Raw genomic sequence first — 20,701 nt, 5'->3', positions numbered from 1 at the left:
GGCTGCGTGGTGCTTAGTTGCCGGCTGAGGTTAAACCACGACAATAATTCAGGAAAACTCTTACAAACACACCATTTAAACTTAAAAACACACCTATGCACACAGTAACATAATATATGTTAGAAGTAATACTACTTTATTGTATCACTTCCTTAAATAACTTGAAAAACTACCCAGAAAAAGGTACTTTAAAACTGTGTCACCTTCTGTTGTCATCAAGGTTTGCAGATGAACCTTAACTTTTAACATGTCCTTCAATTTCAGTAGCTAATCACAAGTTGTCTGCAATAAAATAAATATTGTATAAAACTTAACACTAAAAAAAAAAAAAGGTAAAAACCCCCAAAAGCAACCCCCAAAAAAACCTAAAATGGACTGCGTCAGTATTACGAGTGTTAAATTACTGTTCAATAGATTATGGCTACTGTGGAACAGTAGGAAACTGTTAATTGTAATCTAGCTCCTGCAAAACCCCCCGCACAAACAAACAATGAAGAACCAGCTGATCAGATCATCAGATTTCTAATACAATCATACAAAATGATTAACTTCAGCAAATATTGTGGTTATTAGACAACAGTGTTTTGTGATTCTCCTCTTAATCCCATTCGGGATATTAAACTTCTAAAAACCTGTCCAGGAAATAGCCTTGAGGACAAGGAACCTTGTTAGGTTACATGATTAAAAACTTGTCTGCAAACAAAGAAGAGAGGCACAATGGCAGGTGGGGGAGTCCAAATAATACCCTACCCTGGCTACTTCCAGACCTATCCCAGGAAACCCATCAGCCCATTGAAGTCCCATCTCCACACCCACAAAGGAGCACAGAGGTACAAGGCAGGTGGGGGAACTCCAGTAACCCAATTAGAGAAACAGCCCCTGCCCAGCTCCTACCAGGCCTATCCCAGGACACACACTCCCTACTTGTTCTGGACATGTTTTTAGTTCTTGATGGTGAGCAGGTTGGCTGCATAGTTTGACTGTTTACTTGAGCACACAAATGCTGTCCTGTCTGTTGGGACTGGAGGTTGGCCCTATTTTGTTTACTTCTCCTAAAACAAAGGTTCACTAACTTTTCACTATCTAGGCCTAACTTATGCTAACTGCCACAGTGAATTGCACTGTTGCAACTCCATTGACTGTTTTGACTAGTTGTCAGTTGACTCTACTGGAAGCCTGTGGTGACTTGGTCAGAGAACGGTGCTGACTTTGAAGACACCCATATTTGGTAAGGCAAATCTTGCTGACTTCTTGAAGGTCTTTATAGTTCTTTCTGTCTTCAAAGTGGTAAATTATTCAGCACACTACACATTTTTTTTCCTGAGAAAATTCCTGAAATTTATTTTAAACGTGTAGATTAAAAATCATCCATTCAGCAGTTTGTTATCACTTGGTACAGGTTAAGTGAAGTCTGAAGTGAGTAACAGATGAAGTTTAAAGTTTTGAAATTAGCTATGAGAAAGGAAAAGATATCAGTGAAGATTCAATGGAAAAAAGGTCTTATAATTATTTCACAGTTGTGTGGGCCTGTGTAATACATTTTCTCTTGGGTAAACAAGCGTTGTTCAGGTCTGGCTTCTGATACGGTGTTGTATGACAGTTACTAGATGGACCCAAATCAGTTGTCGCCCTGAAAGATTCTGAAATATACCTTCCTTTTTGTATATGTGGTGCGGGTAGATATTTGTTAATGTTAATGAGAAACTTTTCATGACTTTTTATCAGCTCTTCCCAGTGTTCAGGTTTTATTTTGTCGTTGGTGCTTTTGACAGTGCTGTGGCTAGACAACTGTGCCTGGTTGATTGTTCACTCTGGACTCTGAAGTCTGGGTACCTTGGTGTCTAGGAGACATTTGTTGTCTTATTTTATTCATTAAACCATTGCATTGCATTTCAGGATTGTTTGCTTATAGACATGTTTAAAGTCTCTTAATATTCCAATAACAATAATTCAATTGACAATATTGCATGTCTTCCGTTCCTAAGGATATTTACTGCTTTGAATTTATCGTTCTCTTTACAAAGTCAAGTCCACGTTCACATAACCTGAATGTTCTTTATGATCTGTCACTTGAGATCAGAGGGCTTTTTCTCTTCACAGTATTTCTGAAGTTCATTAACATTTTGCCTTTTCTGTTCTCTGCCAACGGATGTACAAAGAAGAGAATGCCCAGTGCTCTTTTAGTCCCAATCAACTACCCTACTGAAGTAGCACTTCTTGTACTTAAGCAGCCTGAGAAGCTTGAATTCCATTCTCTGATTTGCATTCAAGTAAGCTCTGACATTCTTTCAAAATGAAAATTAGAAAGACTTGAAGCTTAAACTTCAGATCTGTCTACTTTGGACATTTACAAAAGCCTCACGAAATTCAGGACTCCATGGCTGCGATGAGCTGGCCAACTCCAAGTCAGATTGTATATCACGAGGGAAAGTTTCCTTAGAAAGTCGACCATGAAAGGATACTCTTGTCCTTCATCAAAATGAAGGTAAAAACATCTCAAGCCTAGAGGGTCGCCATTGCAGTGGTGTGTCAGGCAGGCTGAAACATATCTTGCTACTAACCTTCATGGTGAGTGCAAAAGTGAAGACACACACACACACATTTTTCTTCTTTGCCTTCATGACAGGCATGACTTGCAGTTTCATTGGTCTTACAAGCACCAGCAGATTACGCCTCTGTCGCGGATGGAGTGAGACTGCACTTCACTTGTAAGAGAGAGAAGCAACAATACACTTTATTGATAGAAGACAGTGAGTTAAAGTGTGAATTAACGAAGTTCAATGGTAAATACGACAGTGGTTTAACAAGATTCAATGGCAAGGTACACTTGATTATTTGCTGCATAGAGGACAGGGTCAGACAAAACTGTCAGGGAGACCCTCCCATTGAGTCATGAGGTTCAGAAAGGACCCCCTTGCTTTCTAAACTCCTTCTCAGAGAGGAGTCTAGGTGCAGCTGGATCCAATCCTAGTCCCAGACTTAGTCAAGGGTTTATGTCTAAAGGATTATATATGCACAATTAATCCTTTATATCACTTAGGTACGATTTCAAAGTTTAGCATGCTATTAGTCACTTACTGAGGATCTGTTGCGGCAAGGAATCTCTCAAGCTCGAGAAGTAACCTTGAGAGGCGTCCCTACTCAAGGGAAGATCCCGCTGTGCAGCCCGCTGCCATGCAAGAGAGCTCAACTGGCCCTGGGCTGTCCACTATTTATAGAGTAAGATGATTGACTTACAGTCATATTTGCATACCAGCAAGTCGTTTGGGTCACTGCTCTAGACAGCGCTTGGCTACCATGTTGCCATCCATCCCCAAAGTCCAGCATAAGCTGGATGTAGCCATCATGACCCCCGCTGGTGGTCATTGCTTATGTGGGGGGGACGGTGGGAGTCAGGGAGCACACCGCCACAGTCTCTGAGGCATGAACCTAATAGTATTTGGTCTTGGCGGATACGAGGATGTCTCCTGAACCTCCCTCTCTGTTTCTGACACCATTAAGGGCTTTGAATTCAATGCAGTGTTGCAAAAGACTCTTGCTCCCAGTATGGTAGTGTGCTAGTCTGTTATCCCTGTGACTGTGAGCGTTTTTGTTCAAGAACATACTTCAGTGTTGCACTTTATTTTACAGACTGGGCAGGTACAGAGGTGAACATTTGCTCTGGATAATTTCTCTTGGAAAATAAATCTAGTCATACAAAGCAGGTGAAATGGAGAATCTGACATTTTAACAGTAGCGTTTACTCTCTTTACCTATTGGGTTACTAGATTGATTAAATGACTTCTCAAGACAAGCTCCATGTCTAAGATTTACTCAGGCTGGCCTTGCATGCCCCAGTTGTATTAGCGTGAAAGGATGAGTTGCAGATGTATCTACTTCCAGAAATGACACAGCTTTATTTTTCTGTCAAGAGAGCGTCACCTTCCCAGACATTATTCAGAATTACATATTTGCATATTCTGTCTTCCTAGAGAGAAGATGCTAGCCACGTTTATAACTCTGAGCAATGCTTCTTTCAGGATCTACTAAGTGCATTCCTGTAGGGATTCCCTTTAATGAGGAGGTAGAGCCATTGCAAAGCTTAATGAGCATTCTATGCTAGTTATTCACATCTGAGTGCCATTGCCTGCTAATGAGGCTGTACTGGAGCCAGCTGGCCTATTTTGGCAAGTTCTTTCTCCTGTCATCTTGCTGTGAACATAATTGATAGAGAAACATCTGAACCCTGGAATTGGGACTTCCTATATATTTGTCCTGTCCTCTTATCTGTGGTTGTGACTGCCAGAGGGCTAGGTTCTGTAAATTCAAGGATAAGACTATAAATTTTTGAATGATCTGAAAAATGTTCCATCCTCTGCCTCATTGCAGTTTCAGCTTGCAAAATTGGAGGCTCTGTTTAACCTCTCAGGTTTGGATTCCCAGATAAATTGTCATCTTTCTCTGATTTTTTCACCAACTCTGGAAAGGTCCTCCTTTCAGTCCTTGTTAAAGCCCAAGTGGCCTTCAGAGTGTCCTTTCAAACTTCTCTAGGTGCTGCAGATGTGGTGTCTTGATCATGGAATCATTTGGTCTAAGGAGACAATAATTACTCCTCAAGACTGTATCTTGTCTAGAGACATGCAGGTATTGTTGAGGACCTTTCATGTGATGATGGTTTTCTGTTTGGTTCCTCTAACAGTCAAATTATTTGCTCCCTCGAATAAAAAAGAGGTGATCATTGTAGAACAGCTACAGATTTCAGGCTCTCAAACCAGTAGGACCCACTGAAACATAGATCTTCCTCACATTTTGCCTTCCTTTATTCAGTTTGCACCCTATTCACACTTAGACTGGCACATTTTCTGTATCTGAGTGTCACATAACTAGCACTGAGTGTTGGAGTTGACAGTGGTTATGCAATACAGATTGCCTCATTATTACCCCACAAACCCTGATCTGTAACCCTTTCCAGAGAAACTTACCCTGAGAAATTGGTTGCCTGAACATAAATTCTGTATTGTCACTTCAGTGCTATAGAACCAATTCTAGGGCAGCTCAATACCAGCTCTTCCTTAAAGCTAAGGAAGATGGGCAGTGGCACTGCATTCTGGATTTAAACAGGTGGAACTCTTACATGCTCGTCTTCAAGGTAATATTAGTCAGTATTTCCCTGGCAATTGGAAGGACTGGTCTGTAATGCTGAATCTCCAAGTAATGTATTTTCATACAGCGATAAGACCGGCTTGAAATTATTTTGTTTTTTTCTCACAAGGCATTATTGCTAGTTAAAGGTCTTTCCATTTGGCTGATCTGTGACCACTGAAGTTTTTGTCAGGGTGCTGACTTCACATTTAAGGATTTTTTTCTTAATGAATGGTTTGTAAGGGAATTTGTAAGAGGACAAACTCCTTAGTGTCTGCAAATGGCCCAGTACTTTTTTCATGCTTGTAGTCTCAAGGCAAGCAGACAAAGTTCGTACTTAATAGCATCACAAACTGTAGAGGTCAGTTGGTAGAGTTTTTAGTTCCTGAATAATGAGAACTTTTTGTTCCATAGAGAAATTCTGTGCTAATCTCGATTAAGCATTTCACCTCCTCGCCAGCCATCATGGTAATATTATCCTTCTTTTATAAGGCACGTGTCCTCGAGAACCTTGGTGATATATCAAGCCAAATCTTACCCCAAGTGCTTTCAGATATGACTATACTCTCTGTACTTTTCATGTCTACTCAACAATCAAGAATTCCTTTTTTTTTTTTTCCTGACATACCCACCCAAATATCTTCAGGGTGTTGCCTCTCCAGTTTCCCCCATCCTTCAGAGTGATAATTCCAGACACAGGTATCTCTTGGGGTTGGGCCTCCCTTGGCCTTCATGTTCATAAGATGAAATGAAGCATGTCTTTGCATGAATGTCTTCATGTGCAAATCTCAGTTTGAGACAGGCAGGTGTTGACTGCCATGTGTTATAACTGCAGGCAGAGTGGCACAAGGTTCTCTATCAAATGGCAACTGTTTTGTGACTAGTTTTTCAGAAATGGGGCTTGCTTATCAACAGTTTACTTCAGGCCTCCATCTCTTCAGGGAGCGATCAGAGTTGTACTTTTCACAGTCTAGCATCTGACATAATAATCTTTTGGAAGTGGGATAAATCTATCTGACTTTTCATACCAAAGGAAATGTTTGATGCTTTTTTTTTTCAAAGTACTGTCACTGCCCAGACTACGTCTCAAATATGTCCCTAATGGCACAGTTAACTGGGCTTAAATACTTCAGTAGGAAGAATTTTGGTTCAGGTAATGGTAATTCTGATACCGGTGCCTTCTGTTTGACTTGGCATAACCTACAGGATTGTGGTGCTGGGAGCTTCTGTTTTTTTAGTTACACTTCTGAGATTTCTCTTTCTTCCTTACCTGTCAAAGCCAGGGTCATGGTCATTTGTTCTTGAAACATTTTACCGTGTAAGGTCAATATCACCCTGATAACTAAGTCATTTCTACTACTGCTCTTAGTACCAAATTTCAAAAGTTTTTGAAGGTTCAAGAAGTACTGTTCAAAAGAAAAAATGCAGCTTTTTCTTCTTTTGAAAATCTGAGATTTCAATTTCAATATCCCATTGCTACAGAGGCTAAAATGGGTAATTTTTAGTCGTGAGCTGTTGACGGGTGACAGCATTAAAACCAGATGATTTGAAGATGCTGATAAAACTATGAATCATACTGTGTAATATTTGGAATGACCAGATTCTTTTTTTTCTGTTATTTGAAGAAAATTCTCCTGTTTGGTCTTAAAGTATTGTACTTTATAAGTCATACCACATTAAATGGAAGATGCCGTTAAGTTTTTTATGTATTTAAATCGTCATTTAAGATTTCGCAACAAAAACTTGAATAGTTTCCCTATCCACTGTTTTCCTTGTGAAATTCAGACTCACCACGTAGCACTGAGGAGGTCCAGGAGAGCAGTCATGTATCTCTGATTACTGGCAAATGACTGCAGCAGTATACGAGCAGCATTCTCTGATGTATTCCTTACAGACTTAAACATCAATTTCTAAACAAGAGTTCCAGTGAGCTTGCGTAAATTTGCATCAGTATTTGCTCCTCTATTCATAATTTCTAAACTTTTATCTGCTTTTAAGAACTATTTTCCCACCAGTTCTTTATTATACCAGTCTTGCTAAACTTACTTAAAGTTGTAGAGCGTTGTAAAAAATTTCAAGAGGATTAAGGAAACTAATAGGTGAAATAATGTAAACATTTACTGTTGTTCTTAATGTTTTGTCATAACAACAGAAGAACAGGAGTGCCCTCTAGTTCTCTTAGAAAAACCTAAAAAATAGAATCAATTTGAAAATATAATTTTACCTTAATACCTTCTTGGAAAGTAATTTTTTTCAAATAATTAATTATTTTCAAGAAAGACATAAAGAAATAAAGAACTACAAATAAAATGAGCATAAGCAATAGCATTAGTTTTGAAAAAAATCTAGAATTGCCAACGTGTGTGCTAATGGACATACTAATAGACATTAGGATATTGCAGAACTCATTTATAGAGTAGCATCATACAAAAAGTTGCATCTAAATATTTGTACTTCCCCCTCCATTCCTCAAAAGGCTGCTGCAACTGAATACTGTAAGATTATGTGTGGCGTTTCTGTTCCTATATTGTTCTTTATGCTAAGGATCTGTTTTGTGCTTTCTGGTGTTGCAGCAGCATGTTTTTAATTGCTGTCTGGGTGAATTATAATTTACTTCACAACTACTGCATCTGATATGATGGTGAGATTATTATGTGTCTTCATAAACATTTCAGAATAAATACTGTAAAATAAGGCTGGTGTATAGTTTTAAATAGATTTTTGGTATTTTGTTTAAGGAAAATTTGCAAAAGGATGCTTTTCACAAATCAGTAAGTTGTAGAGTCATCTCTAAATAAAACAATAGGAGGGTGGAAAATAGAATTTCTGATATTGTCATTTAATCCCATTTAAATATTTTATGCTATTTCCTTTAAAATTGAAACTGATTTGTTTCTTGCTAGTTAGAATAAATATGCAACCCATTTACCAATTCACTTAAGATAAACCAACTTTTTTACACAGGACAAGTGACAGAAGAGGGAAACTGTATAGCATGCCATCAGTTTTGTGACTTGAAAGCTTACCTTGTGCTTATCTGTGTCAGTTGTAACTTTCATAAATGCTATTAAGGAACTGAGGTGATGTAGTTGTATTTTCTTGCAGAGGAATTCCCGGGAAGAAATGTGGAACAGTCATAGTAACAGCAGAGGAACTGGGCTGTTGCCGAGTAAGTGTGTGTTCATTGCTTTTTGAAAAATAAAATTAAAATGATTTTGTGATTTACATTGCAACAGATTGTCAAAGGTATAATGTATAAATTTGCATTTTGTGATATATGTAAGAAGTTAGGATACTTTTTTCTCATCAGTTATTCTTAGTTTTAGATAACAGAAGGAAGCAGAAAACAATACAAAGCATAAAGTTTTTGATTCTTAGGTGAGTTTTAAATCTAGTCTTTGTTTCCCCAAGTAATTAATCACATTTTAATCTCTTAGTGTCCAATTTTTAACAAAGATCCATTTGTTTCAGCCATGGAATTATGTTTCCATTGGGGAATATTGATGTTACATGAACATCAAAGTAAAAATTCGGATTTTTAACCTTATAATTAAAAGGTTTTATGCTAATAGTTATATTATTTAAAAAACATGAAATTAATGATTATTGGAAAAAAATAGTAAGGTATTTCAAAGAATCGTCGTAAAAGAAGAGTTTAAACAGTTTTCTTTAAAGAAAGTAAAGACTTCCTTGGCCTATTAATGGCAGATGCCTACTTATTTAATAGAAAACGGAAGAGTATCGGGGAGCAGAGAGCAGTGAGGAATTTGGCTGGTTAAGGGGAGAGACATGGTGTGGTCATGACCTTCCCGAAGAGTGTCACCGCTCCTCCCCCTCCTAGGGTTCATGGAGAAGTAGATTGGAGGAGGAGGCTTGCTGGTCAGAAAGCACCTGGCAGCCAGGCCAGCTCAGTTGCTTCCCAGTACTGAATGAGCTAGCAGCAATCCATAAATCGTAGGGAAACAGAGACTGGAAGGAAGAATAAAGAAGGATTATAGATACGGGGTGATAAAGACCGGTTGGAATCTGAGGAGGGGGGCAGTTTGTCAAAGCATGGTATATATTGGATGGGGCTGTAGGGTGTATCTTTGAAGAGTTTGCAATGACAAGATAGCAAATCTTAAATGAAGAAAGCAATAGTATCAGACATTTGATGAGAATGTGCAGGGGATCTGGAAAGTACAAGATTAGATACATAAACCTACAAAAACACCTTGAGGCTTGGAGAGATTTGTTTCTGGGGCTTAGTTTTTGTAATTTGGTGGTGTTGAGGGAGTAATGCTTCACCTTTTGTATAACTTGTAACTTTTATACTAAGTCATAAGTGGTTAATTTTTTTCTATTTATGCAATAGTCATGTTTCTCTTTTTACTGATATATCCGATAGCTAATCGTTTAGGCCTTATTTTCTTAATTTCGTTAGGTATTTAAAGAAAAAAGAAATCCTTAATTTTGTGCCTTATTTCCAGCTTAGTCAAGTTTGTATTATTTCTCTGCAGAAGTGGTATATTTGAATAGCACACGGGCTCAAATCTTATTTGCCTTTTCCAGGCAACCTGCTGGTCCTGCGCAGTTATGTTAATAGGGTGCGCCAACTCAGTCTCATTTAACTCCCATTTAGCAGTAGGAAATTCCCATGTTACTAGTACGAATGAGTAAGTATGGTCATGGAAAATGCCTGTCTTTCCCCTCTGTTTTACATCAGCTCAACCTTTTGTATGTTGTACATGATCAAAATGTTCACACTTTTATCAGATGACAAAATGGGTACATGATTTAATTGCTTTCCTGCAGAAATTGTGCTTCTACATTTCTTAAGAAGTTAAGCTCCTACCATTCTTAAGAGACGTGGCATCACCCCAAGCGTTTATTGGTAACCTTAAAAGAGACTAAAGGCAATTTTTTCCTACTATTCTGGGTTTATCCTCCAAGACCAGCATTTGTATTCCAGTTGTAACAAACTATTTAAGTCACAAATATGTCGTTAAATCCATAATCAGAACGGGATTTTTTTTTTCTTTCCCTTTTAATGAAGACAAATACTAGGTGCCTTCCAAGGCCTTCATGTTCTTCCAGATTCACCCCACTCAAATTTTATATATATGATGACTATTTCAAAATCACTGAAGGGAGTTTGCAAAGAATTTGGGACTCAGTCTCTCTCTCTTGCACTCTTGTGTTCTCTGTCATGCTCTTTCATGTGCACACTCTCTCACACAATCTCTTGCACTGTCTCACCAGCTGTCACGTACTTTCTCTGTGATATTTTCCTACCAAAGGTTATTCAGTATTTGGATTAATTCTTATCTGATCTTCTGAGATTTTTTGCCAAACTTTTATAGCTCATATTCAGAATTGGAAATATTTTTAGAATCACTGAATTGCTGAGGTTGGAAGAGACCTTGGGAGATCATCTAGTCCAACCCTTCTGCTCTTCTGAGAGCAGGTTACTCAGGGCTCTGTGCAGTCAGGTTTTGAGTATGTCCAAGGAGAGTCCACAGTCTCTCTGTTTCAGTGTTTTGCCACACTCACAGTAAAAAGGTTTTTTCTTGTATTTAAATGGAATTTCCTGTATTTCAACTTGTACCTATTACCACTTGTTCTTCCACTGGATACCACTAAGCAGAGTCTGTTTACTCCCTCCCATCAGGTATTTATACAAATTGATAAAATCCCCCTGAGCCTTCTCTTCTCCAGGCTAGATAATTCCAGCTCTCTCAGCCTCTCCTCATATGAGAGATGGTCCAATCCCTTAATCATTTTAGTGACCCTTTTACTGGAATTGCTCCAGTATGTCCATGTCTTTCTTGTACTGGGGAGCCCAGAACTGAACACGGTACTCCAGGAGTGGCGTCACCAGTGCTGAGTCACTTCCTTCAACTTTCTGTCAGCACTCATCCTAATATAGCCCAGGAGGCTATTGGCCGCCTTTGCTGCCAAGAGCACATTGGTCAACTTGGTGTCCACCAAGACCCCCCATCAACTTTCTGTCAGCACTCATCCTAATATAGCCCAGGAGGCTATTGGCCGCCTTTGCTGCCAAGAGCACATTGGTCAACTTGGTGTCCACCAAGACCCCCCAGTCCTTTTCTGTAAAGCTGCTTTCCAGCTGTTTGGCCTGCAGCCTGTACTGGTGCATGGGTTATTCCCCTCCAAGTGCAGTACTTGGCATTTCCCTCTGTTGAACTCCATGAGGTTCGCATTGGTTTGTTTTCCCAGCCTGTACAGGTGCTTCTGAATGGCAGCACAACCATCTGGTGTATAAGCCGCTACTTATAGTTTTGTATCGTTTGCAAACTTGCTGAGGGTCTACTCTGTCCCATCATCCAGGTCATTAATGAAGATGTTAAATATTATTGGCCCCATTTTTGACACATGGGGTACACCACCAGTGACTGGTCTTCAGCTGGACTTTGTGCCACTGATCGTGACCCTTTGAAGCCCAACAGTTCAGCCACTTTTCAGTCCACCTCATTGTCCAGTTACCTAGTCTGTAATTCATCAGTTTGTGAACAAGGATGTTATGGGAGACAGTGTTTAAGGCCATGCTAAGGTCAAGATAAACAACATCCACTAGTCTTTCCTCATCTACTGAGCCACTCATTTCATGAGGGAAGGCTTCAGGTTGATCAGGCATGAATTTCCGCTTTGTAAATCCATGCTGATGACTCTCAGCCACCTTCTTGGCTTTCATGTGTTTGGAAGTGTTTTCCAGGATTATTTGCTCTATCATCTTTTCATGGATTGAGGAAAGACTGGCCTGGGTCCTCTTCCTTGCCCTTTCTTGAAGATAGGAGTGACATTTGCTTTCTCCCAGACCGCAGGAACTTCTCCTGAACATCATGACTTTCCAAAGATGATCAAAAGTGGCCTCACAGTGACATTGGCCAACTCCATCAGCACTCACAGGTGCATCCTACCAGGTCCCATGGACTTCTGTATGTCTAGTCTGTTTAAATGTTCCCTTACCTGGTCCTCCTCTACCAAGGGCAAGTCATCCTTGTTCCAGAGTTTCTCAGGTCTGGGTCTCAGGTGCCCAAGATTCTTGAAGGCAAATCTTACCAGTAAAGACCAAGGCATAGAAGGCTATGAGAAACACGGACTTTTCCATGTCCTTTGTCACCTGGTCCCCTGCCTCACTCAGTGGTGAGCCCACATTTTCCCTAGTCTTCCTCTCACTGCTGTTACACCTGTAGACCTGCTTGTGGAACACAGTCTTCCAGCAGGCCCTGCCCCAGTTAGCTGGTGAGTCTGCACATTTATCTTTGCATTTATAATCCTTCTCACATTCGTGACTCTGCCCAAAGAGGTGACCATGTGTGACTATCAGTTTGCCTGACCACAGCAAAGAAACTTTTCTCCTTATTTGTCACCAGAATGGGTGTATTTGGTATCTTCCAGGCTCATTTTCTGGAAGCTTCTAGACTCTTAATAGCAAGCTGCTAAGCCATTTGCTTTACAGACAGCAGGAGCAAACAACTGCAGGTTAAAGTCACTGAAGGAATGAGGCTTAGTCATGTCTCACTAGAGTTTTTAAAATTAATTCTAATATGCGTTCCTTGCCTGTGCATCTATTTCCCTCAGAATGCAACTTTGGATGTCAGAAAATACTGGAAAAATCCTGAGGCATTTAGCGTAGAAATTTACCCTTCCTCTGCACCCCCCTATGAAGGAATTCTTGGTTCCAGCAGTTCAAACTGCACTATAAGGACATTGCAGGAATGCGAATATGTAGAGGGCATCTATAAGGCAAATACCCTCATTTATTTTGTTTTCTATTTGTATGGTTATTAGTCAATGATTACTTTTTTTTATTTTAGTGTAGTAAACTGCATGTTGTTTGTAATTTTTCTGTATTACCTACTTCAGGATTCAGTTTTAATGCAATTTTGTGCGAACAAACTAGACAAGAAGGACTTCTTTGGGAAATCTGATCCTTTCCTTGTATTTCATCGAAGCAATGAAGATGGCAGGTAGATGCCTGTTAAGTATTTCTGCTGCTAAACAGTAGGCAACTTATTTATTTGCAGATGGTTATATAGTTTTCATTTTTTTATATTTGTCAGATTAAGCTGTGTTTCTTTTATAATGTTTTTTTGGATTTAAGTATATCATGTTATGCGGTGTAGGAATAAAACTATTGTAACAAATAGATCATATATTGCAACTCAGGGTTTTAAGAGTTGAATGTATGATAAATACAGAGTACTATGACAGTTAATTGTCATAAAAATAGTTAAATAGCGTTACTTTTGCTAAGATATAGTATGCCTTTAAATTAAATAGAATTCTCAAAGAAAATTGTAGCTGCAGGATATGCTAATGCTTAGAAATTGTTTTAGGTAAAAACATTTTATACTGCAAATTTGGAAATACCTTTTATCTTTTTGACAGAGTTCTAGGAAATAGAATTAAAAAATACCTTAAATAGATTTTTTTTTTTTTTTTACAAGTGGTTGTTTGCTACATTCATGCTTTAATTTGTTAAAGTAGGTTAATCTCTCCTGTTTTACTGCTAAGACTTGACATGCTAACTTCTGGTCAACATACTGCTTACATGGTGGTCTACTGGCAGGTTGAGTTTTCTTGGAAACTGATCGTCCTCACATATAACATTGTATCAAACCAAAGGCTAGACATGTATGATATTACTTGTTTCAGTAGCTTAACTGGAACAGTTGTTAACATAAACCTATGTATGGGTATATGTGTGTCTGTTCCCTGCTGTTTTCCTCTCAAAGGCAGATTTTAGGAACAGCTTCCTGAATAAATGCTGAATATCTTAAATTGCAAGCCTGGAGGAGTTATGGCTCCTTTGAGAGTGGCATTAAGGTCATTAGTGGAATTTGTCTGGGCATTACTGGGAGTGCTGGTATATGCGGTTTCTCTTGGCCTTGAGTGCCATGCTTCGCCACTTCCTTCCGAGAGGTGAGTGGTGAGCCACTGATTTTTTTATTGGTCTCCTGAATCCAACAGGAGGTTGGGGCAGTACTTCTGCACCCATGGGCAGAAGGATGCTCTCTTTTCTGTCTCTTAGCTTCAGGCATGCCTTCTGGATCATAGCCAGGATAAAAACATAGGCCTTTGGAACGTAAGAAAGATACTCCCTCAAAGGACAACTTTAGTTACATCTGTATGTAGAATATCAGTAGCGATTTCACCAGTTGTATGTAGAATATCAGTAGCGATTTCACCTAGGAAATAGGTGAAATAGGACCTTGCCTCCTATTTTCTTTTGAACAATTCAGTCCCCAAGATGAGGATTCAAAAGAAGTATTTTAATTTTGCATCATTTAGAGAAAGCAGAATGCATTAGAACAATTCATTGTATTTCACCCGAGACAACATGATCATGGGATCTCACAGAGGCTTGTATGTTTTACCTGAGACAGCCCTGGTTAAAAAATCATAGACATAAAATGGGGAACAAGCATCAGAAAGCCATGACTCCCTTGGCTCAGTTTCTTAATCGCTAAGCAAGAGTCAAATCCTTACCAGACCACTTTCTTTCTGGATCTGTGACTGATTCCTGGCTGTACAGGGCCTGTTTAAACAAGTGGGATGGAGACTGCTCTTGCCTGAAATAACTCACTGAATGGTTGTAATTCTTGTCGAAGTTCTGGGTAAAAACATTTTAGGTTTAGAGTTGTTTAGCACCCTAGTCTGTAATCTCTCTCAAACAGGTCTGTCCTCTTCAGTCCTCCCTTCTCTCTGATTTCACTGCATTTCTTTTTTTTCTTATCTTAAATTTTATATGGACATTGTATGAGTGTATGAGTGAATACAGATTACAGCTTTTTTGATTCCATGTTTGATGACACAAAAGAAAAAGTAAATAAATACAAAATATATCTTTTTCTATTACAGTTTTACAATCTGCCACAAAACAGAAGTCATAAAAAATACATTAAATCCAGTGTGGCAGGCATTCAAGATATCTGTCAGAGCACTGTGTAATGGAGACTATGACCGGTAAGCTATAGGTTAAGCTTTCTTAGCATATATGATTTTTTTCCCCCTAATTCATGTATTCTTTTATATGTAAGTTTTTCTATGCAATTCAGTTCCTGATGTTATTTAGGTTATTTAATCAGCATTTTGAAAGGATAATGCATGTTCAAAACCATTCTTCACATTAAAGAATTCAGAAAAATAAAGCAAATACGGTAAATCTGTAGGAAAAGTTAGTGGTGATTTCTGGAAAAAAATTCTTCTCTCTCTATGATGCGATTAAGAAACAGTTAGAAAGAAAAGACTAATCTGAAGAATGGCCACGGTTACTAGTGTGCACAAGTATTTTTTTAATAATGTTTCAATGAAAAACAATTATGATCTGTCTTCCTTGGGTGACATTGTAATGTCAGAGGATGCTTTTAAATGAAAACCTTTAAAATATATAGGTAAGTAGATGAGAAACGCAGAAGGTAATATCATCTTGTTCAGATTTGAAGTTTTCAGTGATCCCATGCAAAAGGATCCATCTTTGGAAAACATGGTAATAACACCATGTTTTTAACCAATATTTTACTGATAATAACAAGCAAATTAGTTAAGTTGAGGAACGATGGATATTTTTAGACTCCTTAACAAATGGACATGTTAACTTCTAAAAATATCAACAAGAAAAATGTTTAACTCCCTGTTGATGGCTTCTTGTTCTGTTGTGACCATTCATATTTTTGAAATGCATTTAGATATTGGTGTTATTATTAAGTACCCAGTTAAATGTCTGGTAGTTTATCTCTCTCCTTCCTGAAATCTGGAGTACTGGAATTATTTTAGGAAGACACTGAGGAAGTATAGACTTACCAATCAGTCATAATACTTTTAATAGTGTATAGCGTAATATTTAGTTTAAAATCATGAAGGAAATATATGAAGACTAGAATAAAAATATGCATAATATGTAAGCTGAATGTAGTAGGTAGATGGATAGATGTGCTAAGGTTCAATTCAGCTTTACATAGACTGTGTAAAAAATACAAGAGATGCAAAATGAAATTTAGTGGTGGACTTGGCAGTGCTAGGTTAACGGTTGGACTTGATGATCTTAAAGGTCTTTTCCAACCTAAACAATTCTATGATTCTATGAAAATGTACTTGTCTGGGTACATTGGTCAAAGGCAAAAGGTCAAAAATCTGGTTTGAATGCCTTGTAACCCCTAAACATCTGTTTTATTTTATTAAGTTGAGATTGGTGTGATCATATCTTCTTATCTTACATAAGTTAAGGTATTTTATCTTATTGATTAAAATAAAAACAGGTTTAGTATTGCATTCTTCTAACCATTAACTAATGTTTCCATCAGCAGAAGCCAAATCCTTTGTTGAAAAATATTGCTGCATGTAGAGGAATTAAGTAAGACTTTGCTTAAATTGATAATTTTCCTATGAGTGTGTCTTTGAAACAATCTTTAATTTGGAATTTATGCAGTTACTTTTCTACCTCAATTTTTATTTTCAGCTTCCATGTATGTGATTACCATCCATTCATGTACATTTTATATTACTGTAGTACATGATTTTGCCATGTCATAACTCTGTTGCATTACTTTATCAAGCTAATTATTCAGTGAAATGTGTACACTAAAATTACTTTAATCAGTTACCATGAAAGTCTAGTCTTCCGGGGAGGCATTCCTTGAACTTGTAATTTACTAGCTAATGCCAGGGGATAAACAAACCAACTCTTGAATCAACTGGCTGAATCTCAGTAGTCAATATGAAGAAGCAGGAGAGTAAGAAGTGCTTATATTCACTAAGCTAAGCAGAATGCTTTCGCGGTAATAAACTTAAAGCTCTGTCTTTATAAGCTGCTTATTAAAAAGTCAAAAGCTAATTGACTTGTGATTGGGTTTTTTTGTTGGTGGCGGTGGTTTGTTCCCTAGGAAGGTGGTATTTTTTATCATTTTTGGGGGGAATGGCCATTTTCAGTCTTTCCCACTGGATCTTAGCTGCTTTATTTGATCTGTGATGCTCTTCCAGTACTTGATGTCATGTTCCTTCAAACTGAAGGAAGAAGGGTTCTCCTACATTACTAACACTCTCCTTGTGAAGTACTTGATACAGTTGTCAGCCATGTTGGTTACTCTTCCAATTAGATGCAATAAAAATGCATCAATTTCATAATAAGTATATTCTAATCAAATAGAATTTTTAACTTGTATATGGTTTCATGTGCATAATGCATAAGCAAAATAGTGCACATGAAGCTAGTCTGGATGCTGCACTATTTATCATATTAAAGAAAAAAGTTTTCATAATAATTAAAAAAGGTTTTGTGGTAGAGGCATATTGAAATAACTCCAGCATTCCAAAAGAGAATTAAAAAGTATAATAGCATGCCTCAAATTATTGTGGAACTACTGTTTTCTCATTCTCTACTTTGAATGCTTTCAACATAATGTGCTCAGTGAATGCCTTATGAATAAAATGCTCCATGGAACTTCATAGTCCTGCCTACAACAATCATGTTTCAAATCAAGAAATACTCATTAGCTGTCAGATTAATTCAAATTAGTATCTGCTGATAGTCCAGAAAAAGCATCCAAAGTTTGGGGTTTTTTTTATTTGAAAACTTTTCTTTCCAAAGGCAAGGATTAGATTCCTAAGCTCAGCATGGTAATACATAAAAACACAAACCCCAAAAGTCTCTTTCAGATAATGATAGTTTCACAGATCAAATTTTGGTGCTCTGGGTTGCGTGATAGATGTGAAAAGTGGGAATAATGTCATTAGTAAGAATATATCACAGTAAACATTCATTCTAGTTTTGGGGGTTTCTTTCCAAAGGCAAGGATTAGATTCCTAAGCTCAGCATGGTAATACATAAAAACACAAACCCCAAAAGTCTCTTTCAGATAATGATAGTTTCACAGATCAAATTTTGGTGCTCTGGGTTGCGTGATAGATGTGAAAAGTGGGAATAATGTCATTAGTAAGAATATATCACAGTAAACATTCATTCTAGTTTTGGGGGACAGTAAATCTTCAGTTAGTGTGTGCTTCTGAGTGAGCTCTGTCCACTTTTTCATTGTGAAAAGGCCAGGATTTGCTTAATTTTTCTCAAACTATGTAGTCATACAATATGTTTTCAGCCATCACAGGGATAGGATTTCAGTACTACAGTAGTACTTAGTATCTCTAATATTTTTGTTGTCTTCTTTGTTGAGCTCTCAAATAGCACTTACACACAGTTATTTTCTGCATAAAAGTTTTAAGACACAGATATCCTAAACCCCAACATTCTCTAACTTTGATTTTTTTTAAATTAAAGATTTTTTAAAATTAAAATAGAGAACCCATCCTCTAAACTGTGTCCTTTAAGATAAAATAGCAGTATAGAGAGGATAAAATATCCATATGTGAAGATTTGACAGGCCTTTTAATATCTTGCATGTCATGCAAAATAGGTAAAACTCAAGATCTGTGATCAATCCTTTTAATATGAAATAAATTTCAGGAGAGAAGAGCTTTTATTCAGGGAAGAATTGCTGTTATTGAAGTTGCACGTCTAAAGATCCTTCTCAAGAATTTATCTTGATAATCTTAAGAATTTATCTTAATAATTCAAGTTTTCTCTCTGAGATGATTTGGCTATTTGAACACAGATTTGTAAGACAATTCAAAACTTAAGTCCCACTAAACCTTAACTTACTAGCATGTCCTATCTTAATAGTAACAGGTTTTGAAACATGGAAGTAAAATAATGGTTCTCTAGTGAAAAAAACTCAGTGATATTGCCTTTCTTACTAAATTAAATACGGTTTCCTTTCAAGGGTCAAATACTTGGTGGGATAAAGTAGGTTTGGAGCTGTTCTTCATTTCATTCCACAGAACAACCTTCACTTTAATCAGTTTTCATTCTAAAGTAACTTAACCCCAAACTGAAATTCCACAAGAGGGATAAAATGTAACAAATGGTGTGATCAGAGCTGTTAAATTTGTGTTGAAGAGAGAAACATCCAGACAAAGCAACTCCTTCTTTGCCTATTTTGGAATATCATAAAAAATGTGAAAAACATCTAGGCATGAATTTGTTGGTATACATAATATCAGCTGTTGATCAACCTTATCCCCAGAGAGTCCCTTCCTAGTAAAGAAAATTATTCAACATGTATTCAACTGTATCTTACAGGAAGAATAGGGAGCAGCTTCCGTGGAAGCAAATTATAAAGTAGTTGCTTGGATTCCTGTCCCCTCTATTAATACCACAGACCTGATGACTTCACTTCATGTGAAACTGAAGAATAAAAGCAAGCACGTTGTTGCTTAAAATATAGGAAGTCTGGAGGTGTTATTTTTCTATCCCATGTTCAGTTCATTTTAGGCCGGATAGGATTCATTATTACTGATCATTGAATTTACTTATATATACACTCTTTCTGCAGTAAGAGGAGATAAATAAAACTATATACTACCTCCATCCTGATACATGTTTCCTGTTTCATTAATGATGTTGATGATAATATGCTCTATAGTATTTGCATTTTAAGAAATCCACTCTTCAAGTAAGTATGTAAAATAAGATTGATCCTTTACATGGGAAATTTTTGTTTTCTACATTTTGTCTGTTTCCCAGTCATCCCTGAAGCAAGAATAGTTAGAGCTGTCCTCAGAGGTTCGCTTTAGTCATAAGGAAACAGTTTATCTCCACATTCATCTTCCATTTGCAGCTTTTACATTTTTACAGTCATAGAAGGGTTTGGGTTGGAAGGGACCTCTAAGGGTCATCTGGTCCAACCCCCCTGCAATGAGCAGGGACATCTTCAACTAGATCAGGTTGCTCAGAGCCCCGTCCAACCTGACCTTGAACACTTCCAGGGATGGGGCATCCATAGCTTCTCTGGGAAACCCGTTCCAGTGTCTCATCACCCTCGTGGTAAAAAATTTCTTCCATACGTCCAGTCTAAATCTGCCCTCCTTAAGTTTAAAACAATTCCCCCTTGTCCTGTCACTACAGGCCCTCCTAAAACGATTGTCCCCATCTTTCTTATATTCAAAGGCCACAATAACGTATCCTCAGAGCCTTCTGTTCTCCAGGCTGAACAACCCCTATGCTCTGGGCCTTTCTTTGTAAGAGAGGTATAATCTCATAAATGTGAAATAATGCATAGGAGGTACATGAGCTTGCTTGTTGGATCATACTTTTAGTTAAACTGTTTCAGTATCCTGTCTCAGTATCCTGATGCACACAGTAGCCAGTTGCAGATTCATCAGAGGGATGCTCAAGAAACTGTATGAAACCATTATATACTTAACATTTTTCATGAGGCACTTCTCTGAAAATTTGCCAATTAGTTACTGTTTTATACTGTGAAAAAATACTTTAGATCCATGTATTATTTTGTGTGTATAATAATCCACTAGTTTGGCTTTCAATTCTGATTTAAATGAAGTAATTTCTAATTAGTTCTCCTGTTGAAAAAGTGTTTGCACTGAGTACTTGAGTGTTGGCAGACTTTAACATTTTATTATCCAACTTGCCCACCAGCTCCTGACTCACTAAGAGGAGGGTGAGTATTCCCACAGTGTCCGGAGCAATCTGTCAGTTTGGGAAAAACTGGTACCCAGAGTCTGC

The 20,701-nt window shown here is 37.8% G+C and overlaps 1 protein-coding gene across 1 annotated transcript in view; it reads left to right on the top strand.

Annotated features, from left to right (window-relative positions):
• Positions 1-20,701, top strand: part of CPNE8 (copine 8) — a 107,506-nt gene that overhangs the window by 32,138 nt on the left and 54,667 nt on the right. The window contains exons 6-8 of the mRNA XM_019474582.1: positions 8,227-8,290; positions 12,991-13,094; positions 14,989-15,093. Of these exons, the coding sequence (XP_019330127.1) occupies positions 8,227-8,290; positions 12,991-13,094; positions 14,989-15,093 (273 nt within the window). The remainder of the gene's footprint in view (positions 1-8,226; positions 8,291-12,990; positions 13,095-14,988; positions 15,094-20,701) is intronic.

Source organism: Aptenodytes forsteri, unplaced genomic scaffold (genome assembly GCF_000699145.1).
Source record: "Aptenodytes forsteri isolate BGI_AS27 unplaced genomic scaffold, ASM69914v1 Scaffold137, whole genome shotgun sequence".
NCBI classification, from domain to species: domain Eukaryota; kingdom Metazoa; phylum Chordata; class Aves; order Sphenisciformes; family Spheniscidae; genus Aptenodytes; species Aptenodytes forsteri.
Note: the sequence above shows the minus strand (reverse complement) of the source record. Positions and strands in the feature narration are given on the sequence as shown.